A 25,020-nucleotide genomic window follows, 5' to 3' on the forward strand; every position below is an offset into this window, starting at 1 on the left:
TTACCCCATGAAGTAGACTATATAAAATAATAGCACCTTACTTTTGCTTAGGATAAATACAAAAGCAGAGGTCCTTGGATCTGTGAATGGGAGCATAAATAGTGCCATAAATAGAGTGCTTCTTCTTCAGGGACAAAAAGGGTCTGGACTGTAGAAAGTGAAAATGCTTTGTTGTCCCTTGGTCTCACCAAGCAAGACATGAAAAACAGTGTAGCTGAGAAGGAAGAACCTTTCCCCAGCATATTAAAAGAGCCCTGGTTAGTACAGCTGGGTCTCCTGATTTCAACACCACTTGAAATACAAAATACTCGTGTCATGAAAAATCAGCATTTCTCATCTCTATCCCCACTCCAACGCCATAAGGAATCTGGGGTCACGAAGGGAAACTTGCTGAGAAGTCATCCCCTAAGAGCCACTTGGTTTGTCCCAGCTTTTGGGGCGGATCTTCCATCCAGGGAGCTGGCCTGGGAGGTCTCTGCGTTCCTCCCTTTCCGATAAAGGGACGGGCACAGATGTGAAGGCAGAGATGTCTCCAGACCTCTCCTGCCTGCTGCTGCTGCTGCTCCTGGCGGGCTGCCTGGGATGCCAGCACCCTGCCTGCTGCTGCCTGGGCAGGGTCTTCATCTGCCAGGAGAGCCAGGTGGTCCAGGTTCCCCGGGACATCCCTGCCAACACCACCGAGCTGTAAGTAGGGAGAGGGAGAGGTTGGGAGCAGCAGCCCTGTGGTTGGGAGCAGCAGCCTTGTGGCTGGCTCTCCAAAGGAGCTGCTGCTTGGCAAGATAAGGTCAGGTTTGCAGGGAGTCACTTGGGAGACTCCACGCCGGCTGTTTGCAGAGCACAGCCCTTCCTCTGATGCCCACTCAATCACACCTTGAAACTCCTCTCCATTTCTCTGATCATGCTCTGTTAAGAAAGGATTTTGCACGTTATAATACAAAGTGCAGGCTAAATTTGAAACAAGCATCCTTGGTGCTGTGACAGTAATTTGAAGCATAAAGTCTAAGCTTTCTTTACAGCTTTGCTTTAGCGTTGTCGGAACGTGCAGAGCAACTTGTCTGCCCCAAACAAGTCGATGATGAGTGTTTGTTTGTACTGCAGGAGCTTTCCAAAGGTTTGTGCTTGTTTGCCAAGAAGCAACTTAATGTTTTCCCTTTGAAATCTCAAAGGCATTGCAGAAAGGACTCTGATAAACATTCAGAGAGGGATCCTCCCCCACCACAGGAGCAGCATGGCTGTGGTTGGAGAGAGTGAACAATGTGAAGATAGAGGAGGGGTTTTGTCTATCTTAAAGCTTCTCATTATTTCCCATAAAAGTAACATGAGCAACAAAAAAATAACGTGTGGCAGCTGTTTTCTGTGTCAGTAGCACAGGCAAGAGAACAAGCTTGCGCAATGGCAAGTATCTAACTACAAGTGATTGTTTTCATTTTATTAGTTTGAAGGCAAATATCACCCTTTGCCAACACCCCCACAGACATCTGGCATGGTTACAGCCTAAAGCAAAACCAAAAGGAGTAGTCCTGGATAAAGCCTTTGGTAAATAAGTGGAGTGGCAAGTTTGAAGGGAGGATACAATGAAGAATGATGTGTCACTAGTAAGAAAAATACACCCCCATCCCAGTTTTACACACCATGGTTATTATGACACAGTTTTCCTAGGGTAGAAGTTTTGTTTTCTTCAGAAGGAGGGATTGCTATGCTCACTGACTAAGACTGCAGTGAAAACTTGAGAGAAATGTCTGAATTAACCACAAAAGGTCAGTAAAAGTTTAAATCATTCTCACAACTAGAGGAAAAACTAATCCATCTGTGATTTAGGTCATCTAAATCCTGAGTGCGCTGTGCTCCAGGCGTGTACAGCTAATTTTGTTTAATTTTGCTTTGATTGTTTCTTTAGATTACACAGTTAAGGTCTGCCTTCTAGGGATTAAGCAAGAGCATTTTTTAATTATTTCTGCAAAGAAGTAGAGTATCGCTGAAAAGCACCTGTTAGTAAAATGGGATTTGTTTTCTCCTTGTTAACTTCTCAAGAGTTTGTTGAGGATGCTAATTTGTGGGTTCTTAGCAGGAGTGTTATTCTCTGAAACAGACAGAATACAACATTAGTGTGACTGAAGACAGCAAACAAATCCTTTCTTCTGCCAGTGCTGTGTAAATACTGGATTTAGAATCTCTCAACTTGACTCTCTTCTCACTTTCTCAAAATAAACCAGATTTTGGTTTCTCAGGAAGTAATTCACGTCCCATTCCATTAGTATAGCCCTGGGACTGATTTCAGCATGCCTTAAAAATTTGAAAACTGCCTGGAGTAGCTTTGAACATACCAAACCTTAGTATTACCAAAGGCAGATACATTAGCTGAAGAGCTATCAAGTGACAAATAAATCTTAGATTTTTCCTTCAGGATCAAAGGGAAACTCTAGAAAAGTGCTTTCCTTGGCATCTCTCCCCTGAGTGCCCAGTGGGGTGATTCAGGTGACTAAAATAGGCTTTACTGCACCAAATGACACTGCAGGTACACTCCTGGTAGCAGGAAATTCTTGCTTTATGTTTTCTCAAAAAGTCTTAATGAGTGAAAAGAGTTTTTTGATCAGTGTACCAACTTAAGCACAGAAGGCCATGGTGTCTAAGAACCCTGTACAGGACACAAGCACAGACTTCTTGCTATGTACAACTCCTGCAAGGTACTTTCTTCATTTAAGAGCTCATTCTAGGAGTCTGGATGCAGCCTGTTTTTATTTAATATAAAGGAGAGGGGTTCACTTCAGTACACTTACAGCTCTTCACCTTCCCTTATGTGATCTTGATAGCTTTCCTAAGTTATCTTAGAGTCCTTCCCTAGTGCCTTTAAAGTGTTGAATAGCATGCTGGTGAATGCTTTAGAGTGGGAGCAGGAGCCTGATCAGCCTCAAGCACTTCTCCCTTTGCTGTGTGTTTCTATTTCACTACAGCTGTGTCTGAAGTTGGGACACTGGCATGTGGCAGCCAGCTCAGACACTTGGTAGGAAAACTCTTGATAAAGGTAAAAACAGGGCCCTCCCTAACAGTTATCTCTTTGCCATTGCTGAATTTTTTAATTGTTATTATTTTTTAGTGTTTGAGTGTTGGTCCTGACCACGTGCTGCCGTGAGGGATTCCTTTGTGGTTGGCTTCCCAACAGAGAGAGCTTAGGCTCCAAGGGAAACGTGAGCTCTGCAGTGTGGTGCAGGAAGCAGGGGTTTGTTCCTGCCTGGATTAGCACCTGCTGTAGCAAGGGTGATGCAGAGGGAAGGCTGGTAGCCTCTTAGGGTGAGTGATTTCATTCTGTACTTACCTCATGGAAACAGAGCAGGGAGCAGAATACACATGATTCCATCACTCGAATTTCTGCCACGTCTACTTTTTCACTTACTGGCCAAAATCTCATGGGAGGATAATTACAGCTTGGTTTGTCCATTGCCTTTTGCAGATTTCCAAGCATTCTGCAGCTGGCATGTTCTAAGTATTTACAGGGGAGGCGGTGGCTATTAGCTGCTTTGCTTTATAATCTTTGCCTGGATAGAAGAATTTTTTGTATTTTTTTTATACATACCAAAATGCCTGAGAGATGGCTCTGACTTACAACTTTGGAGTCAATCCATTAGAAACCAGAGACCAGCAGTTCAGATTTGGAAATGTAGGCTCACCTGTGTCAAGTATTAACAATTATTTGCCTCAGGGGAGGAGAGGAGGGAGTGACTCAGTAGCAGCTGCAGGCAGTTTGCTCTTTGAAGATCTATTCCAGCCTTAAAATCCAGTGTCAAGTTTTGTAATCCATCATCAGTATTCAGTAGGATTTCATTTATTCATTAGAGGTCTTGCTTTGTAATGCAAACAAAAATAACAGAAGTGATCCTTCTTAAGATTTAACAAACTACTTTAAGCAGAAACATTTAGATAGCACCAAGTAACAGGAAAACAGGAAATGGCCTCAAGCTGTGCCAGGAGCAGTTTAGGTTCAATATTAGGAAAAATTCCTTCCCTGAAAGGGTCATCAGGCATTGGAATAGGCTGCCCAGGGAAGTGGTGGAATCACCATCCCTGTAAGTGTTGTGGATGTGGCACTTGGGGACACGGCTGAGTGGAGAACAAGGTGGTGCTGGCTTCATGGCTGGACTCAATTATCTGGGAGTTCTTTTCCAGCCATAATGATTCCATGATTTTAGGAGGCAGATCAGCCATTGTCAGAGCAGTTTAGAGCTATGTTATATAGAGTGTTTTCTCCCAAGCATCTGCAAACTATAAACAGCAGGGTTTTTTACTTGCTCACTGCATAGGTGTTTTTTTACAATTGCTCAAGGATATTTACTTTAGACTATCAAGTCAAGGCTGAGTAGATGTCTGAGCACTAAAACATCAGCTGCCTAGAAATAGCAAGTCCTGTGTTGTGTACTGAGTGTGTCAGATGTGCTTGCCAGCCACAGAAGCTGCAAATGATGTGAATTGTAGCTGCAACACTGTTATTGACAGCTGCAATTAGGATGTTTCTTTATTCTTTCACACTTAGAGCTGAAATTACACTGAAACCTGCAAACAGCTACACTTCTGGCTTGGGTGTTTATACTCATGGACTGACCTTAACCTAAGAAAGGTAAGGTGTGAGAGCATAAAGTAAACTAAGGAAATTAAGATCCATGAAGCTTTGAACTCTCTGTGTTGTGGTGGTTAATCATACAGTCGATCAATAAATCCGCATTTTTTCAGGAACGAGATGAGAATGTTTTCACAGCAGAGCATATTGAGAGCGTATTACATGCTGACTAAAGCCTTTTTAATTATTTTAGTTTTTAATTCAAACCAGCTTTGCATCTGTTAGGGTTACATTCTTCTCTTCCTGAATTTATGATCAGTTCCTACTTTGAAACAGAAAGCAACAGAGTTGCTGTAAGATTGCTGTCTATATCAGTGCAGTGGTCCAATGCTTAGGCTGGATTCTGTATTTGACATTTTAACTGGGAAGATAAAAAGAAATAGGCAGATCATAAGAGAGGAAGAGAAAGAAACAGAAGAAAATTACACAAAAGGATAACAAACTCTGCAGGACAGATCCTTGGCTGGTATAAACGACCAAAGATATAGATAGACAGATAGATAGACAGATAGATAGATAGATAGATAGATAGATATAGATATATAGATATAGATATATAGATATAGATATTTACAGAAACATTCAATTTCTAAACCTTCAGGAGCTTTTGAACACAAGGAATTATACTGCACACAATGGAAGCTGCTTTGCAGTGCAGTACTCTGCTGGCTTACTCCTGATGCTATAAATAAATACTTGCACATGGCTCTCACCTTACTTAGAGGGTCTGCAGCTTGATGCATGTATGAGAGAGTTATGGCCAAGTCTGAAGATGCAGAGCTGTCTATATATATGTACATATTCATGTATGTATGTATAAAATATATATTTGAAATGAAAGTGTGTTCATTTAAAATTTAATGACTTGCAAAATCACTGAGCTTTTTGCAGAGAAACAGTGAAAGCCAAGACTTGATTTTGTTTGCATGCAGCATTGGGAGGATACCAAGCTGATGCCCTTCCCTGGGGTCAGCTACAGAGGGATTCTCACAGTGTATATATTCTGTTTTTTCCAGCAGTCTCTGTTATACACATGCACACACACACACAAACCAGGCTGTGTCACACCCCCACACATCTGAAACCAGGCAAAATGGGCTCCTGGGCTGATGAGCCGAAATGAAGGCTCTCTGTTAGACATTTTAGATATGTTCTGGTTCAGTTCCTACAAAGAATCAAAACGTGCCTAGTGAATGAGATAATAATAAATGTTTTTCTAAAGGGTTTGGAAGATTAAAGTAGTCATTTGTGGGAGTTACATTTTCTTGTCTCAAATATGGTGTCTTCATCTTGTGTGTCTCCCCATTCAAGTCATTAATATAGTTAAAAACCCAGGAGAGTTTGACAGTAATGTTATTCATGAGATGGGATCTGGTAAATACCAAAGTTAGTGTTGAGGCACAGCAGGGAAAAAAAAGCCCTACTAAGATCTGAAATTAGTAGCTTTAAACTAAAATGTGGTAAAAATGGGGAAGCTGGTTAGCCTAGGGGACATTGCAAAGTAGGATGGAGGTCTGTCTTTTGCTTCTCCAACAAGAACATGAATCACTAAGCAGATTTGAGGCGTCAGGAATTCACTGGTGTCACGCAGCAGTTAATTTCCTTTGCTCTGAATGGTGTGTTAGGCTAAACACTTCAACAGTATGGATGATTTCCTGGCTTCATTTACTCCCCTTACAACAGTTTCTCACAACTCATCAGTTTTCACTCTGCAGAAGTAAAACACTGTATTTCAGACTTTGTTGCCTTCTCATGCCTAATACTACAATGTATTAACTCCATCCCTCATCCCATGCAGGGACGCTTTGGCACAGGGAATCCTATTGAGCATCACTCAAAGGTGACTGCTGCCAGCTGGGAGAGCAGAGCACAGTCAGAGCTCTAGGGAAATGCTTTCACGAGTTTCAGTGGCATTAAAGTGCTTATGTGGATCAGTCCCAGCTTCATTGAGCTGCCTTCCCATCCCTCACATAGGGAGCTGAGGGTATTTATGAAGAAAGGGATGCAGACAGGGGTATGTGTGTGGGTGCCACTGAGGCTCTGACCCAGCAGGGTACAAGCTGCTGTACTGCAAGAGCTACCAAGCCAGGCCAGTTCATCTTTATCCTTGTATTTGTCCATGCAGTTGTGCTTTCAGCTCCTCAGTCAGGTTTAGCAGCTTGGGAATTTGAGTTAATAATTTTCTAGATCAGACACTTAGCAGGTTCATATCAGCACTGCAGTCTTGAAGAGTAAAGCTTTTTACCTCCCTCAATATCCCAGGCCATGCCACTTAAATAAAAAAATAAAATTAAAAAAAATTCTTCTCAAATACTTGATAATCCCAGATAAATTCCTGAGATGATTTCTGGAGAAGACATCCCCAGTGGGACGTGCCTTTAAAAGCTACAAATCACATTCCTCTGCAAGAGTGTCACACATAAAATGTGTCACCTGATAAGCCAGCAGGAGCAAGTCTGCTGTGCAGCTCCAGGGTTTTCTTTGCAGATGCTGAGGGGGTCTCATCAGGCTGACATGTCACTGGAAACACTGTTAGTGTGAGAGTTTAATAAGGGTGATGGGACAGAGTGGATGAGGAATGCCACAAAAACAGGAAAAGAGCTGCCCAGAGGAGGAATTATAAATAAGACTATACATCCCAAAGGGAGAGCTGCTCAAACTGCCAGCAGTGTGTGTGTGCAGGAGGGGGTCCTGCAGAGGCAAGCAGAGTTATCTGCCTAAGAAAAATAAGCAAACCTGTGAGACATCCAACTGAGGAGCCAAGGAAACCTGTGCAGAGTTCAACATGCCTCACTGTCTCCTCTCTTGCTGGCAGTTTAGTTTAGTTAGTTCTGCTTAACTTTCCCAAGTCCTTGTGCAGGCAAGTTAACAGATAATTGGGGTAGGCTCACAGTTAATTTAAATTGTCATAGCTTCATTAACTTCAGTGGAAAGAACTCAATTCATTTTCTCCATCTGGCAATGGGGAACTCTCTCAGCCATGTGTTGTTCATTTTGGCAGCAGCTGATTGGGAATGAGTGTGTGTGTGTGTCTCTGTGTGTGTGTCCAGTAAACAAGACAGATAGTTTAGGCACAAAAGACAGGTGTTATTTTTCATAGCAGTCTATTAGTTTTACACAGTGAGGGGCAAGCACTCTGGTAGGAAAAGCCACTTTTCTTTGTTTAAGACCTTGACCTTTTCAGACAAAATCTGTAAATTATTTCACACACTTTGCCTGTGGTTTGATTGGGCTGCTCTTATTAGCAGTGAAATTTAAGTCATTAAAATGAAACTCATTTCAAATTATAGGTCAGACCAAGCATGGATTTCATATAAGAGTATAGAAAATGATTTCTTGTAATTGTCTCACATACACTATAATAAGGAGCCTGATTTCTGCCTTTTACTCAGGTGTAATTTCTTTGATCCTGGGGGTCAGAAAAGCTTGTGGTTTGTTTACTTTTGCTCGATGTTTTCCTCCAACCATCCTTAGGTCTTTCAGGAGCTCAGCCTGGAAGGTAGGGATGCTGTTTATCTCCCACTACCTTATCAAGCCACCTACAATCATTTGCTCCTGGGTAGCTAGAGGAGAACTTACAGACTGTTGTTATATGCAGAGGGAGATATGTGTCTGAGTGAAATGAAAACAGCCTCCAACCCAACTCAGCTGAACAAATCCTTGCTTCTCATCAGTATATTGAGCTTGCTGAGCCTCCCTCTTTGCCTGCACTAACTAAATAATGCTGTATCCTTAAAAGTAACATACTCAGATCTTCCTATAGATAGGACAGCCTCAATTTTAAGCATATACCCACTGGGTGAGCTGCAGGCTGAAGCTTTCAGCTCTGCTCTCTTATCTATTCATTAGTGCTATTACTGGTCAGCATTTTAACATGTTTGCCTGGAAATTCTGGTTTTTGAATGCCTATGGAGCATGATTCTGAGAATGGTCCTATTGACATAAAGTTTCTCCATATCTACATACATGAGGATGTACTTTCTGATATGAATCCTTGTCCAAATACAGCCAGTTAATTGAAATTTATTTGTAAATATTTATTAGTCAGGAATCTGTGAATCTTCAGTGATTTTCCAAAAACACTGTGTGCATAAACATGCAATGGGGAAAAATTCCAAGTTTTTAGTGTTTCATTCATCTTTTGTTTGAGAGTGGAGCAAGGAGGGGATATACCTTCAAATGAAGATCAGAAGATTTTTTTTTTTTTTTTAATAGTAGCATGCAATGAAGAACTGGATGGACTGTGTGAAGATTGGAAAGGAAAGCAGTGCTTGTTTTCTCAGGAGATTTTTCTGGTGTCCTATATTTACGTTCCAAAATTTCGGGATACCATAGGATACTTATAAAGACATCTTCCCTCCCTCTTACCCCAAAACCAGATCCTTCCCCAAGAAGGGTGCCCACACAACTGTGTATGTGCACAGGGTGTCTGTGTTCAACTTCCTCCCATGCCAGTTTGGCCCTGGGCAAAGGGGATGAGATTGGAAAATACCAGTGTGGATCTATAGCTGTAACTCCTAAAATGGCCCAGGCTGAGGTGAGAGTAATAATGGTAGGAGGGACCCTCTACCTGTCCCTTTTTCCCCAAACCAGGAGCATGGGATGGGAAGAAGTGATATGTGGTTATTTGAGATTGCTTTTTATCACTAAAAAGGAGGCAGGCTAAGAATTATAATGTATAATTATATTCTTTTGGACACACCTTTGGAAGCCTTTTAATGGTTTCATATTCTGTGCTAAGTCTTGTGCTTAGAAATAATCTCTGGTGCAACAGCCCTGCCTACACTTGGCTTTGAGAGGTTTGGATTTCAGGGCTTACCTTCAGGGTAAGCTTAGATTTCTTTTTTCCACCATCACATGGTATAAACACACTAGGCTATGGCCTTTAGTAGCCCAATAGGCATTTTTGAGGGCCAGATCCTTTGTAAAAGGATATCCTATTCTGTGGGAAACATTCATGCCTGTGAGAGCCACAGACATTCGCTGAGGTAAGAAGGCACATCTGTCTCCTGCAGTGCAAGCACCACCTGTGCTGCTTCCTCTGGAATCTCCACAGTTTTACAAAAAAGAACACCAACAACCAAATCCACTTTTTGCTTCTTGATAACTACTGGGAAGTAATCAATTCTGAAGAGTCTTTCCTTGGAGTCCAGTCTCCCAGCAAGAATACTTGTAGGCACACACAAATTTCTGAGCAAGGAAGGTATAAGTAGAGAGGCTATGAACCCATGGAAAGACAGTGGGTTGATGCTACAAAACTTCTCTTGTCCCCAAAGTTTTCTTTGGCCAACAGCACTGCTATGAAAATTTTTGCTTTTCATTTTTGGCAAGTGAAGAGTCATAAAAGCAGCACAGGCTGTGCTAGGAGATGACAGCAGAGCAAGAACTGTTGGCAGAACAACTTTCTAGGTGGAATTACTGGTTTGGGGAAATGCTCACTGCATCCGAATCCCACAAGCTGCAATTTCCTATCTGCAGTATATTGTTGCCATGGCAGATGAAGCCCAGACCTCATTCTCCAGTCCTTTGAAATCAGCATTAGTGGCCCCTGTGAGGGAATACCCTACAAGAAAATCCAGGGTCTGATTCCACTGGCATTCATACACATCTTAATTGCTTGCCCAGGCTGCTCTGCTGCTTCCCGGTGGGACAAATCACAGGTGCAAAAGTACCTGTCTGCACTGATTTGCAGATTCAGGACTTTGTGCTATTGCAGGAGGCAGGAAACCACTGTGGGGAAAAATAAAATTGGCACTGAACACGCAAAAGAAATAATTTTTTTAAAGTTTGCATTTGTTTTAAATTATTAGGGGAGGTTTTAATTGTTTTAATGGGCCACGTGGAACTGATTAATCTGGCTTAGAGCTCACCAAGTTTTCTATCTTAACAGATTTCACAACATTCCTGGTAAGTATGTAAACGTAATTTTATCCATTACAGTAACAACAAAGCTATGGGTTACAAGAGACAAGCAATTTCCCAAGAGCACAGGGTTTAACCCTGTGTCTTAGCCTCACCTTATTCACCAGACTGTTCTCCTTTGGCAAAAGGTTTCCCTTTTCCAAAGAGCAAACAAAAAAAAAATTACCTCTTGCATATTTGTATTTTTTTTTCTAATAACTAATTCCCAGCAGAGAAAGTTATAACTCTACTATTTTTTATATCAAGTGAGGTGTAAAGTTTCAGGACTTTTTCCCTCAAATGCATTTTTATTGAGTTGGTACATTTGCATCATTGCCTTTTCCGCTTTCTTCCTTTCTGTACTTTTCTTGTATCAGTTTCTGTCACTGTATTAGAAGAGCAGCACTTCACAGCAGTGTTACAGCCGGTAATTTAAAGAGAGCTGAGGTGGAGATTTTGTGAGTATTTCAATTATGGCTAACGGTTGGCTCCGTTATGGTCAGTAGGGCTGCCTATGGAGCACTAATTGGAAGGTTCTCACCCTTTTATGAGTTTAATTGCTCTCTGTATATTTCTCCTTAGCTAAAGATCTTCGTAAATGCATAAACAGGAATTTTTTAGTATATGTTTATAGTATTCATATAACAAACAATATTTCTTTGACTTCCTTCATTTCTCTTCATTATATTGATGCGGTATGTCGGTGTGGCTGAGCACACTGCCTGAGCCCACACCCCAGAAATCATGTTGGTTTTTGAACACTTTACCCTAGAAATCAGAACATGTCCATCCTGAGCATAATAGGGCACTATACAAGCTGGACAAGGAGCCGGCGGTTTCCATGAAGTTCCCACTGAGGAGTGGATTGATTCCCATTCCCTTGCATGTACTGATGTCCTGGGCTGGTGGGGACGGTGTGTAGCTTCAGGGCAAAGCTCAGGCTTTGCCATTTTGTTTGTCTGTTGAGAGGCGTGGACGCTGTCTGGAAGAGACACTCTGGCGACACTGGGAATCAGGGAGACTGGGCCTTTGTTCAAGGCTTTGAAAGGCTTTGCCTTTTTTTCTCCTTGGGTGTGAGGCTGCCAGGAGCCGGCCTTGGTTCTAGGTGTGGATTCATCTCTTGAGTGTCCTCCAGGCTGAGGTAGTTATCAGCTGAAACAGGCAATGAGGCAGGTCAGAAGTTGCTGCTTGCGTCTCCTTGAGGATTTTCTGCATTCCACAGAAAGCTTGTTAACCTCTGATCTGGTGGGGTGGCAGACTGCTATTTTTATTAGCCTGACTTGCCAGCTAGAGTACATCTCTACAATGTCCATTGTGTAAAGGAGTTTATAGATTTCTGTAAAACACCGCATGCTGGTACCCTGCTTCTATGAACAGCTTTGGGCTTCAGCCTATGTTGCATAGCAACACTCAGGGTTTTGTTACTCTGAGCTCAAGTGATTCAGGATGGCTCTCAATCCTAGAAGGCCAAAAGTCCCAGAAGCCTTGAGCTTCAATAAGATGCCAACTGCCTTTCTAAAAATGGCCCAAAGAAGGAAAAAGGTGCACCCAGACTATGTGGAGTTCTAAATTTCACCTTCAACATCAAGTACAGCATCAGTGTAGGAGTTTCCATGGCTTTGAGTTCCACCCTAGTGGAAGGTCTTTTTCCAACTTCAGGAGCTGCCTGATAGAAGCTTCTGCCCATATTTCCTCTGCTAGCCTGCCTAGGAGCATGCTTACCAAGCTATGCCTAGCTTGCATGGTCATCTGAATTGTCTTTGCCCTTGCTGATCTTATTGAAGAAGAGGTGATGGAAAATACTGCCCAGAAAGAAAACAGTGTCAAACCAATCACTAATCATTCCCTGCCATCTCCATGCTGAAATAGCAATACTCACTGAGAGGCTACTTCTGCCAGATAAAGGATAATCACCTAAAACATCTGTGTGCCTTGGAAGATTACCCTTGAGGGAAGGAGATAGGAAAATCAAAAACCATAAGCACAGGCAGAAAATATTTCGGTTGTGGCTTCCGATATTTTCAATGCTTGCTGTATAGGATGAAGAAGAGGCTGTGATGCTTAATTTCTTTTTTGCCTCTGACAGTAAGACCTGTTTTCTTCAGGGTAACCAGCCCCCCTGACTGGGGTGGAGAGAAAATAGACCCCCTGTAATCCAGGAGGAAGTAATTAGTGATATGCTGGGCCACCTGAAAACTCTCTAGTCTATGGCACTAGATGTGCTTCACCCAAAGGCACCAAGGGAGCTGGTGGAAGGGCTCACCAAGCCACTCTCCCTCATTTACCATCAGTCCTGCTTAACCAGGGAAGTCCCAGGCACCTAGAGATTGGACAATGTCACATCCATCCACAAGAAGAGCTGGAAGGAGCATCCAGGAAACTACAGGCCTGTCAGCCTGATCTTGGTGCCGGGGAAGGTTCTGGAGCAGATCACCTTGAGTGTGATCACAAGTGCTCACAGTGTGAGCACATGCAGGATAACTGAGGAATCAGGCCCAGTCAGCAGGGCTTTGGGACAGGCATGTCCTGTCTGACCAGCCTGTTTATGACCAGGTGACCCTCATCCCCCGTGGGTGAGGGAAAGCCTGTGGATATGGACGGCCTGGACTCCAGTACAGTCCTTAAAGCTGTCTACCACAGCATTCTTCTGGAAAAGCTGGCAGCCCACGGCTTGGACCGGTGCACTTTTGGCTGGGTAAGAACTGGCTGGATGGCTGGACGCGGGGCATGGTGGTGAGCAGTGTCACACCCAAGGTGGCTAGTGGTGTCCCCAGGGCTCAGTACTGGGGCCAGTCCTGCTCAATATCTTTGTTGATGATCTGGATGAGGGTATCAAGGGCGCCCTCCATCACAGATGACCCCAAGCTGGGTGGGAGTTGATCTGCTGGAGGGCAGGAAGTTCTGCAGAGGGATCTGTACAGGCAGGATAGATGGGCTGAGACAACAGTGTGAGGTTCAGCAAGACCAGGTGCTGGTCATGCTCTTAGACCACAACAACCCCACGAAGTGCCAAAGAGTGCAGGCAGAGTGGCTGGAATGCTGCCCAGCACTAAAAGACCTGTCAGTGCTGGCTGGCAGCACTGAACATGAGCCAGGTGTGCCCAGGTGGCCAAGAAGGCCAGTGGCATCCTGGCCTGGATCAGCAAGAGTGTGGCCAGCAGGACCAGGGCAGGGATTGTCCCCCTGTACTCAGCACTGGTGAGGCCATGCCTGAAGTGCTGTGTCCAGTTCTGGGCCCCTCACTACACGGAGACATTGAGGGGGTGGAGAGACTCCAGAGAAGGGCAACAGAGCTGGGGAAGGTGCTGGAGTCCAAAAGCAGCAGAGAATATTCTTTTAAACAATGCAGCCTTGTAAACAAAGCCCTGGGAAATAAACATCCTTTACAACTGTCAAACTCGGAGCAAATGTTCATTTTCTCATTGCCAGAGGCATTTCTTAATCTGAGAAAGTGAGACAGAATGGCTGCAATCATACCTACTCTTTGAACAATCCATTTGCAAGAATAGATATGAATGTCACACTAAAAGAAAAAAAAATAGTTGGCTATTGAGGTGAAATAATCAAAAGGGCTGAAATAACAAGCACTGAATCTAACCCAACAGGTCAAGGGGTTTAAATTAGCAGCACATTTTCTTGACAAAGTAATCAGCTACAAAATCCATGCATTCTCAGTTTTTTTTTGCAAGGCCAACTAGTCTTTGAAACTTAAAGGACTTTTTGCCATGTAAAACAGAGGAAAAGGATAGGAGATTCTGCAAGGAAGCTGCAATTAGAGTAGAGTAATGTTGCAGACCTTTGAAATAAATCTGAGGGAACACGTAATGATTCTGGAAGGGTAAGTGTGAAACTTCACAGGGACATTTCAGGTTCAGTGGTTGATGCTGACTGTCATTTTTTCTTGCCCTTAAGCTAAACCAAACATGGTTAACCAAGCCTCTTGCAGCAAATTCTATCAGCTAGATAAGATGTGCAGCACTTAATGTACAGAACTGTGCTGATTGTGGATGTCGCCAAAGAAGAATGTGAGGCCAACTCATTTTTTTGTTAGAAACTCTGATTGGGACAATTCCATCTCAGCATTAAGAGATTATCACTGCACCACTGATTGGTTAACCTCTGTTCCCATTATTCAGGTTTCTGCATGCAATAAATTATCTGTCCAATACATATTGAAAAATCAGTGGAAGAATTCCTATTGATTTCCCTTGGACTGTGTTGTAATATTGGGCTCAGTCTTTTTGCTGCATTGCTTTAGCACTTGGTCATCAGCACTGAAGTGTCAGCTAACAGAAGCCAAGGAGCCGTGGCAATGTTTTTCTCATGTGACTCATGAACGGATGTTTAGAATAAAATAAGAGCATTAGAAATAGCCACGTTCTTATACAACTTATACCCTTTAATTACCTTCTGTCACAGCAAGTTATCATTGTTTTTAATTTGGCAGATGCCCTCAGACTGGCAAAATGTCCTGTTTCATCCCTGCTGGAAATGTTGGTTTGTTGGTTTTTTTTTAATTTTAATATGAGACATCAAGGAGGTAGAAGGAGAGCAGAGGCTTCAAGCACCCTGACATCCAGTACTGTATCTTATGTTTCCTTAACTCTCTCTTCAAGGTGAGCAGTCAAGATAAGCCAATGATCTGCAGCTCATCTAATTTGTTTTTCCATCATTTTCTTAAGTTGTCTTATGTGCAATAATCATTACAGTGTAAGTGACACTGCTGGGAAAATCAATTCTTCCTCACTGAATAGAAAATAAATTACACTGTGCTTGAATCATAATTGGTATTTTGTTTATTTTGTTGGACTTGAAGTTAACCACTGGGTACTTTGCCCAGGAAAGTTCTGTGTCTTCTGGCAAAGGCACTGCATGCTATAAACATTAAGGAATCTACTTCCAATCAAAACGTAATAAAAAATGTTCATGGATTTACACTGAATTTTCTGTCAGATGTTCAATATTATGTCCTTGAAGGCTATAAAGTCTCTGAATATTTATTAGAAAGATGGAAGTCTATTCCAGATAGGCTTTGAACCACGCTCACCACTGGAGCATGTGAATGACTTTCAGTAGTACATCTGTCATTTATTCTATTATTACAAGATTACTATTCCTCTTCTGCTGTTTATCTATAATTCAACCACAACAATGAAAAAGACTCTTATGTGCTATTCATGAGCACAAAGCCCACATAACTGATGCCAGCTTTTCAACCTGAGGATGAATGGGAGTTAGCAGAGGTTATCAGCACCTTGCATTGTTCTCACACATCTAGGCTGTTATCCCATAGTGTGCCAAAAACCTCTTCAGTTTTACTACATTTGATAAAACAAATTCAGGACTGGTAGTTTGTATTTTGCTTACATTAAACAAGAAATTTCATTGGAGGGGAAGAAAAAAGGGGGCTGGGGTTGTTTAGGTGCTTTAATTTTCTGTGTGGCACTTATTCCTCAGAGCAGGTTCTCAGGGTCTTAGGATGAAATCCCTGGGAGGAAAGGGTGATCAGGTGGCAGGAAAAAAACCCCTGTGATGAAAGGGGAGCTCCTCAGTGACCAGGTCCTCTTGTTAGTAAGACACTACAGCTTTCTGGGAGCAAAGTCCCTTTGGAAAAAAGAATCCAACAAAGCAAACAAAAAAAGGATGAAAGGGAAAACAAGGTGCCTGTGTGCACCTATCCCCTCCTGTTACCCGAAGCCTGATTGAAGTTAATTCACCTCCCTTGTTCCCCTCCAGTGGATAACCCTTGGCTGAGCACTGGGGTTAGAGAGAGCTTCTGTGTTCTCCAGCACCCTTTCCTAACTTACTCCATGGAAATAGACTTTTCCAGTGGTCTGACCAAGAATCTCTTCACCTGAGCATTAAATCCCATATATGATGCAGGATGCTTGGTGCTTGCTTATCTATTTTGTTCTGTCCTCCCTGTAAATTCCTACATTGATCTTCAGGGAAAAAAAATCTTATTTTGGGATTTTATTTTTTATTTTGGAGGGTTTTTTTTTTTTTCCTTCTGGGGAAAAGGAAAGGGAGTCTGTGTTTATGTTTGGATAACCTGGAGTATTTTCAGTATCCAGCTCTGTGTACAGCTGTTCCGGGAGAGATACTGAAAAGCTGCAAGTGGATTCTTTTGCCATCTTATCACATTCAGACAAGAGAAGACACCCCTTGGCTTATAATGATAAGCTACAGCCTTGATCGATTTGATCTGTGCTTTTGTTCTTCTTCATAATCTGAGCTATTGATTCTATTTATTAAAACTAATTTTAAAAATACAAGCCCTGAGTGCTCTGCTGTTCCAGATCAGGCTGCTCCAGGCAGTCTGATCTGAAGCTAATCCATTCACTGCCGATTTATTTTCACTTTGTTTTCAAGCAGAGTTCTGTTCTTTTTTTTTTTTTTTTTTTTTTTTTTTTTTTTTTTTGTGTGTGTGTGTGTGTGTGTGTGTGTGTGTGTGTTCTCTGTTTCTCTCTGAGTAAAAAGGCATTTTGTTTCACACCTCCAGTGCAAGCAGGGACACCTAGATTCCTTTTTCTGATATATGAAGTGAGCTCAGGAAAGTTTACCTGACTCTCTTTCATGCAGGTTTTTGTTCAGAAGGTGGCCTACTGTGCATTGTTCTCTGTTGTCTTAAATCAAAGCACTACCTTTATGCTAGAAAAAAAATATATTTGCTTAAAAGCCCTCAATCTTGCCATCTTGGAGTTCATGGGAGTCACCATGTTCCTAAACTAAGGGCCAGCAGAGGAAATTTTTTCCCTGTACTTCCTGGGAAGCACAGGTTTGTCTAAGGGCTGGCTGATAGTTCTCTAAAAATAAGTTCCTTTATTCAGACTCAGATAAGTAGAATGAAGTCCCTATTGTTCCAAACAGACAAAAAGAGGAACCTTAAGGAGATAGACACTTTTCAGCACCAAGCTGGCTTTGAATTTCTGGGCAAAGATGAGCATTTAGTGACTTTGTGGTATTTTATTTACTGTAGGTGCATTTTGTTAGTGATGCTATTGGGCCTTCTTTCCCCCAGTTTAGCACAATTATTTAAATCTTTAACCTCAAAATTATTTGGCTGGTTCAAAGCTCTCTGAGTGTCAAACTTGTGCAGGGACTGCATGTTGTGCCCACTGCATCTTTCAGTGTTTGCTGCTGTAAGTTATTCTTTCCACTGTAAAAAAAACCCTCCTAGTCAGTTCCTACTTCATGCTGAGGTCTGCTTGGTCATCCTCACAGTCTAAAGCCTGCAATTTCTTTTGCAGCATGTCAGAACTATCAGCTGGAATCAATCAGGCAAAACATAAGCCTTGATATTGTCATGAAGGAAACAGGCACAAGGTAATATAGAGTAATATCCTCTGAAGCCTGGGTCTGGCTTTGGAAGCACTGAGCTTTACTTCAGAATCAATATGGGCACAGCAAGATGGAGTCAGTGTTGCTGAATATATCTCTGTAGGTTAGAAATGCCTTATGGAGTGCATTAGGAAGGTATCTTTGTTTTGACTTGGGAGCCACGGGTAGATTATTGATGGGATACTTGCAATAACCAACATTTAAGCAAAACCACAGCTGTTCAGATGCAGTAAGAAAGAAACTCCCCACAGTTTGTTTACAACATCATCTTGCCCCAAACCTTCACAGAGATGTTGTATAGCCCAGAGGACATCTTCTGCAAAGGGTCAGCAATTCAAATTTGACCCATCAGCTCCAGCTGAGGCTGTGCTGTTCCCAATTTCCCCTTCCTTATCCCCAGCTCTCCAGGCAGGGTTACAGCCCAGCAAAGGCAGATCATGGCAGGTTTTAGCTTCTGTAGGAAGAGACCTTCTCCTTTGCCTGCTGTCTCCCTGCAATATCAGCTGTGGCTGTAAGTGAATCAAGCACTCTGTGCACAACAGGGAGTCTTAGGAGCTGCTAAGGGTACCTTAAGAATCAGAGAAGCATTCAAGACACTTTAACACAGTACTCCAACCTCCAAATAATTCCAGCCCAGAGGGTTGTCTGGAATTTATGTTGAAGCACCAGTCCTTGTCCACCCTCTCCAGGACTGCTGTGGACCTCTAGCATCCCTTTAAGCTTTTCAAGCCAAAAAGTAAATTGGTTATTCCTCTTACAAAAGCCATATTATGTCTTTTATCAGTATTAGGGCCCTCCTCTTTACCTTTCCCAATACTCAAATACACTTTTTGAGATGGAAGGGATCAGAACTGCACCCACTGTTTTTACAGTAGAGAAGGGAAAGTTTTAGAAAAAGAATGCAGCAAACAAGTGACACAAAACCCTTAAGCATTTAGAATATTATGAGCCTCAATTTCCTTTGTAGTCACCTCCCAAAGAGGGCCTGGGAGAGGAGTAAGGGACAACTTGAGACTTTGCACTGGCAGTTCAACTGCCTGTGCCTGATTTTACAAAGATTATCAAAATTACCCAGGAAAAGAATTTGTGGAGAGCTGAAACATTCTTTTAATATTTCCATTATTAAGGTATGCTGAAGGGTCCTTGTCACATTTATTTTTGGCAGTGTCTCGTGGAGCCAGTTCTGTGCAATGAAATAGGAGTCTGAATGAGGTGCTGAAAGCATTAAATGGTATCAGCAAGTGCCACATCCACATGCCGTTTTTTACCCTGTTTTATGCAAGGAGATGCCTATCACAGTCATTTAGAGAGCTGATGTCACAGTCAAATCAAGAAATATGATGGAAGGGTGTGTAGGAAGGGGGCAGAAGTCTCATCCATTGAGGTTAGATGTTGCAAAGAATATATTTTCCCAGGCATAACTGCTAAACTCTTTCTTAGAGGTCTTCCATAATCTGCAGCTGTGCCATGAGCAGGTCAAGTTTCACCCATCTCTATTTCACTCTTCTATCACCCTTTTTAGGAGGACCATGTATGTTTATTATTTTTAAGTGCTCTGTGGAGGGTTCATGTTTGAGAAGCAGTCTGAAGGTGAAAGCAGGAAACACATCTTTATTCTGAACACAACCTAGCATTTCAGTTGCCAGTGTGGTCAAGGTGGCCTCTTTCTGAAACAATACCACTCACTTTCAAATACAATAAAGATCCATGCTTGACAACAGTGCAGGCTTTGTCCTGTGTATTACTGGGAAGAGACCTGTCAGCCTTAAAGGAAATAGTACAGTGACTATTTTTAAGGATAGTGGCACACTAGCTGCCATGCTATATTTAGTCAGGAGCATCATTTTAATATGTGAAAATAAATCCATGGTTAATGGAAGGTAGATAGATAAATTCAGCTATTTGCAATGGCAAGGTAATTCCTGCTAAAATAATAGGAAAATGTAATAATTTATTTTGTTTTGTACAAGGAGAAGTAAGGAGAATTCCTTGCTTTTTCATTCCCTGTCAAATTGGTGATGTCTATGGGGAAAGGACCTCAATAACAGAGAAAGACTGTGAGGGAGGAGAGATACTCTCAGGAGAGTGCAGGAGAATATTGGAAGAGTGCAGGCACCTGCAGTTGATATCCCTATGATTGTTTCCCTCAGCAATCTCCAAGAGATGAGCTGAGAAACGTTCCTGACATGGGAGCTCTGTGACTGGGAAGAGGACCAGTGATTTGGGAGTGTGTGGTGAGCAATGGCAGTGAACTGGAATTTTTACAGGACTTGCATAAAATGTGCAAAGTGCATTGAATTGTGAGGACTGTGAGCTCTTTTACAATTACAGAAACCCGTTGCTCACTTTCATCTCGTGGCTTCTCCCATTCCCAGTGTGCTTTGTGGCTCTCCCCCTTTCACAGGCAGCAGCAATTCCATGATCCAACCCCTGAAAGATTCAGCAGAAATTCAGACTAAAGGAAGGTATGACCAGAGGAGATTTCCTTTTTGCATGGTGCTGGAGCGACCAAAGTTGGGGATTTTTTGTCACTTTTACTGTTATTTCAAAACTTAAGCATTTAAAATTTAAATGTTTGCTTCAGTAGTTAAAAAGAGGTAAATTTTCCACTTGCCATGGTGCTGGAAAAGCAGGAGTGTGGGGCACAGGCCCAGTATATTTCTGTACTTCAGGACAGCTGTGTCAGCACAAGTCTGGCTGGTGCCCTGGGAAGAGCAGAGTAGTTGCTGTTCCTCTCTGGGACCCCTCCTCCCAGAGAGGCTGTTTTCCCAAAAATTCCAGTTGAGTTAGTTGTGTTTGACACTCGCACTGCTCTTTGGAAAACACAGCACATAGTAGATAGCAGAGAGAATATTTACTTTTGCAAAGCTTATATTCAGATAGGAAAGAGGAGTACAGTGTCTCAGCACTGCTTCCTAAATGGTTTCTGACTGCTCTGGCACTGGGAGTATCTGATGTCTCATTACAACTTCAAACAAGCCTTTGCATGTATCCAAATTAATCCAAATATTTGGTGGGGACCCTGCTACTTATTAGACTGTGTGCTAAGTAGGGAATGTAACAGGGAGTATCTTTCTTTTTATTTCATTAATATTCTGGGATATTCCAGCTGTGTCCCATGAAGCAGCATAGGTAGAGTGCCTATGGAGATATGGATGGGAAAGGAGATAAAAAGCACTCTAGCTGTTTCTAATGAATTCATCAAGATAAATGGTCACAGTTACAAATAATGTTTGGTATGTTTTGCTATTCAGTGATGGCTCAGCAAGAAGTTCTGCAGAAAAGCTTCCCTTTTCTCTTTTACCTTTCCTAAGGCACCCGACTCAGAACTGAAGGGATTTTGTCCCTGGAGGATTTGTCTCAGTCCATAAAAACAACATCATGTATGGTGGGCCTGCCAACATAGAAAGTCCCAAAGTCTTAGAGGCAGAAACACCACACACAAAGAACACTTGTCACCTTTTGGGTACCACCTCAGGCAATGAACAAACTCCAGTTTTCTCCCTGCTGTGAAGTAAGACCTTTTTTGACTTATTCTTGGGACAGGAAGAGTCTCAGTGACTGGCTGTGTGTGAGCAGGATGGCTATTCTTGCACTGCATCAAAAGAGGAGAAGAAAGCTGTGAAGACAATACCTAAAAAGCTTCCCATCTGATTGGACTGTGGACATTTTCCAGAATTGTATTTGCCTTGACAAGCTGCCCATGGGAAAGAATGCAAAGTGAAACATTCTTTTTGCAAGAACAAAATACCCAGTGCTTGTACAGTGCTCCTTTTGTTAGGAAAATATGCAGAGATATTAATTTAGAGCTATTAACAAAAATAGATGTAACACCAAGAATGTTTCTCAGAGTGAATGAATTTTTAATGGATCCTCCTCACCATAAAGATGGTTGCAGATATCAAGGTCAGGTTATAAGGAAGCTGTACATTCATCACATGCTGTACATTTCTCAAAGGCCCCTGTGAGTGAGCTGTGAGGAACAAAGATGTGCTCTTCTAAAAGTAGCATGGTGTCTTACAGGATAATCAAAACTAATAAAAGTATAGCTATTTGTAAAAATAAAGCAATCACTGTTTCCTGGCTCTCTGTAACCAAGACAGGATAACTTCATTCGCTGGTGTTATTTATCTTGCACAGAACACTTTTCACAGCATGCCTTTGACATTAATAGAAGCAATTTTAGCTGTGCTTTCAGGCTTACTGCTGGCCTTTTTTGTGGTAACTCATCCCAAGTAGTTAAACTCTTCCAAGATGCAAACATGATGACTATGATTCTGCTCAGAGGCCTAAAGAGGACTTGTTTGCTGCAATTTGTGCCCTTTTTCTCTGTATGTGTATATACTGTAGAGGAATCCAGGGCTCCAGCTTTGCTTTGCTACAGCTCTGGGTAAGCTTAAAGCAGGGAGGAGACCCTTCCTGCCAAGACAGCATTGCTTTGCCTGCTTTACCTGATGTCATTGTGTAGCTACTGCTACTTGCACCTAAATCTTCAACAAAATTGATTGTCAGGGACTTTACAAAATCAGTTAACACACACAGGCAGCTGGTCTGAATAATCACAACTCTTGTGCATCTCCAGCATTGCCTCAGTGTAAACCAACCCAACCTAAATACACTGAAATAACTACAGCAAGTGTAGACCATTAACGAGTAAACTCTTGGTGTTGGATTCCTTTTCCTGATTGGGAGTTTTGCCATTTTCTCTTTTTTTTTTTTTTTTTTTTTTTCCCCTGTTCCTCCATATCCAGATTCCTCCCACCCCATTCGAGCAGAGCTATTTAAAAGCACCTTGGAGCTTTATTTTTAACTGGCTGCACGTGTGACCTCAGGGGGAAGCTATCTGCTGTGCCCTGGGGGATGAGGCAGCGCTACTGAGGACAGTGTGTGCTTTGTCCAGAAATGAAAAGGCTATCAGTGCTGAGACTAAACATGCCTTGGCTTTGGAAAACTAACTCAGGGAGGAGGGAGAGTAAGCTTTACAAGCCCACTTCTTGACCACTTTAACAGTCTTTTTTGTTTTTTTGGTTTTTTTTCTCAATAATTTTCTGTTTCCTTATCTCTTCTTATCAGCATTAGCTCCCTCTGGGCACTGTGGGCAATTAATTAGCTGAACTAAGCAAGGTCCTAGGGGAAAAACAAATCCCACAGCAAATTTGCTGTGTGCCTGTGGGAGTAGCATCACAGTTCTGCTGAGAAAACAGACCTGTTGTTATCCTGCTATGGTGTTGTGGGCACTCTGCACCCTGTGAAAAGCCTACAGGGCACTGGGGGTGTGATCTTGAAATGCTTCCCTGCAGCTTTTTGTGGCTGGGGGGCATTATTACACTGGGTAAGTGTTAACTAAATTTAGAATAGGAATGCAATCAGTGCTATTAATTATCCTTTTAATCTAATTCCAAAAAGAAAAGGAAATTGATTTTTATGGGAAGCCACTGATAAAGATTAAGAAGTGATTTTTCATCAGCTGCTGCACTTATTCCTTTTAGATTCAGACCTGCAAAGCAGATGGACATCACTAATAATTTTATCAACACTGTTCTAATTGTATTTACTTTGTCTGTACAATACTTTATTTAATCGCTCACAAACCAAAATATTTTCTTTCTCATAGATGCCCTTTACATCATTCCCAGACCTGAAGCAATTCCCAAGTAGCCTTCCTGAAAGGAGAACACGTTCCCTCCCAGATTAACCCTACATTTTCTGTCTTCTTCATAAAATGTGCATTGCCCAGATTTTCCTTGGAATACTCACCTTTACCAGCTTTTATTATCCCACAAGAGGAATAAACCAGCTGCACTGTCTAGATAACTTCTTCCTCAAGCATTTAAAAGGGATGAGGAGCTGACTTAAGCACATTAGGTGGATGCAGTGATCAGATGCTTCAATCCAGATTGTGCATGTTAGCAAGGGATTATGCTCTTTCTCTCATAAATCCATTTGCATGTGTATGAAGTAGGGTCTCTCAGACACTCAAATCCAGGGATCATGTCTCAGTTGAACAAATGAATTGCAAAGCTCTTCCTCCATTATTCAAGTGTGCCTGAGCTATCAGGGTCCAGTCTTTGAAATGAATCTGTAGTTACATGAATAGTCATTATTAGAGAAATATTCTGCTTGGCTTTGGATTTCTCATAAGATAATGCCATATTTCCCTGAAAAGATGAGGCAGCAGGATAGTGGGAGATGTTTTTTGTCACTGCCTGTGTCATTCCTCATGATCCTGCTTTACTCAGCTTTACAAAGTCCCTACTTCAGAATCCCATGGAATTGAGGTGACTAATACAAATCTTTTCCCGTTCTTAAATTAAAGCCCCATGAGTGTTGAAAATAGCTTAGCAGCATGATATGAATGCACTCTAAAGACTTTAAAACCAAAAAGCAAATAAACCCAAGCTTTTTGCATTTAGCTTGATGGGTTTTGAAGCCTGATGTTTAGCATCCAATTTGTGACTTTTGTACTTCTCTCTGCCTGCTGTTAGGAAAGGGAAAACATAGCTTTGTCTGAAAGCACCTACAACCTACTTAATAGATTCCAGAGATTTTCCACCTAGGCAACTGAGTAGCAGAAGTACTTTAATGTTCATATATATCTACATGTGCCCCTTCCCAGTGAGATGCTCACTGGAACCAGGCCCTAGTCACAGTGAAGTCAGATGACAGTGTGAACCCATTTCAGTGAGCTGGAGGCTTACAAATGTTCTTCATAAATTTAAATTAAATCGCATTCTGCTCTAAGGAATCTCATTATTCATTCTGATGAGAGTTAAGACAGAAGTTTAGGGCCAAAGTGACACAGATCAATTGATTTGCACCATCTGGGATGTGGTCTGCAGTATCTATTTGTCTCCTATTACAGCACGAAAAGCAAAATAGTCCTTCACTGTTATATTGACTAATCAAGCAAAAACAGAATAAAAAAACCACCCCACCAGGATACAGGATCTTGTTGATTTGTGCATTTAATCAAGAGCACGTTAAATAGGTCATAGAATCATTTTGCCTTCCCCTGATGTAAAGCAAAATTAATCTGTTGCTCATGCAGGAACCTCCAAAGCAAGAAGAAAAAACAAAGAAACAACCAAAAAGAATTAGAGAGAGTAAATTAAATTTTATTGTAAATCTTTGTTTGACAAAATGCACATTGCTGCAGAGGATTAGAAGGT

The 25,020-nt window shown here is 42.0% G+C and overlaps 1 protein-coding gene across 2 annotated transcripts in view; it reads left to right on the top strand.

Annotated features, from left to right (window-relative positions):
- The first annotated feature begins 489 nt into the window (after nucleotides 1–489).
- FSHR (follicle stimulating hormone receptor) overlaps nucleotides 490–25,020 on the top strand; it is an 81,301-nt gene continuing 56,770 nt past the window's right edge. For both annotated transcript variants that reach the window (XM_059840835.1, XM_059840834.1), the window contains exon 1: nucleotides 490–684. In XM_059840835.1, coding sequence (XP_059696818.1) covers nucleotides 527–684 — 158 coding nt within the window. In that variant the 5' untranslated portion in view covers nucleotides 490–526. The remainder of the gene's footprint in view (nucleotides 685–25,020) is intronic.

Source organism: Haemorhous mexicanus, chromosome 3, assembly GCF_027477595.1.
Source record: "Haemorhous mexicanus isolate bHaeMex1 chromosome 3, bHaeMex1.pri, whole genome shotgun sequence".
NCBI lineage: Eukaryota > Metazoa > Chordata > Aves > Passeriformes > Fringillidae > Haemorhous > Haemorhous mexicanus.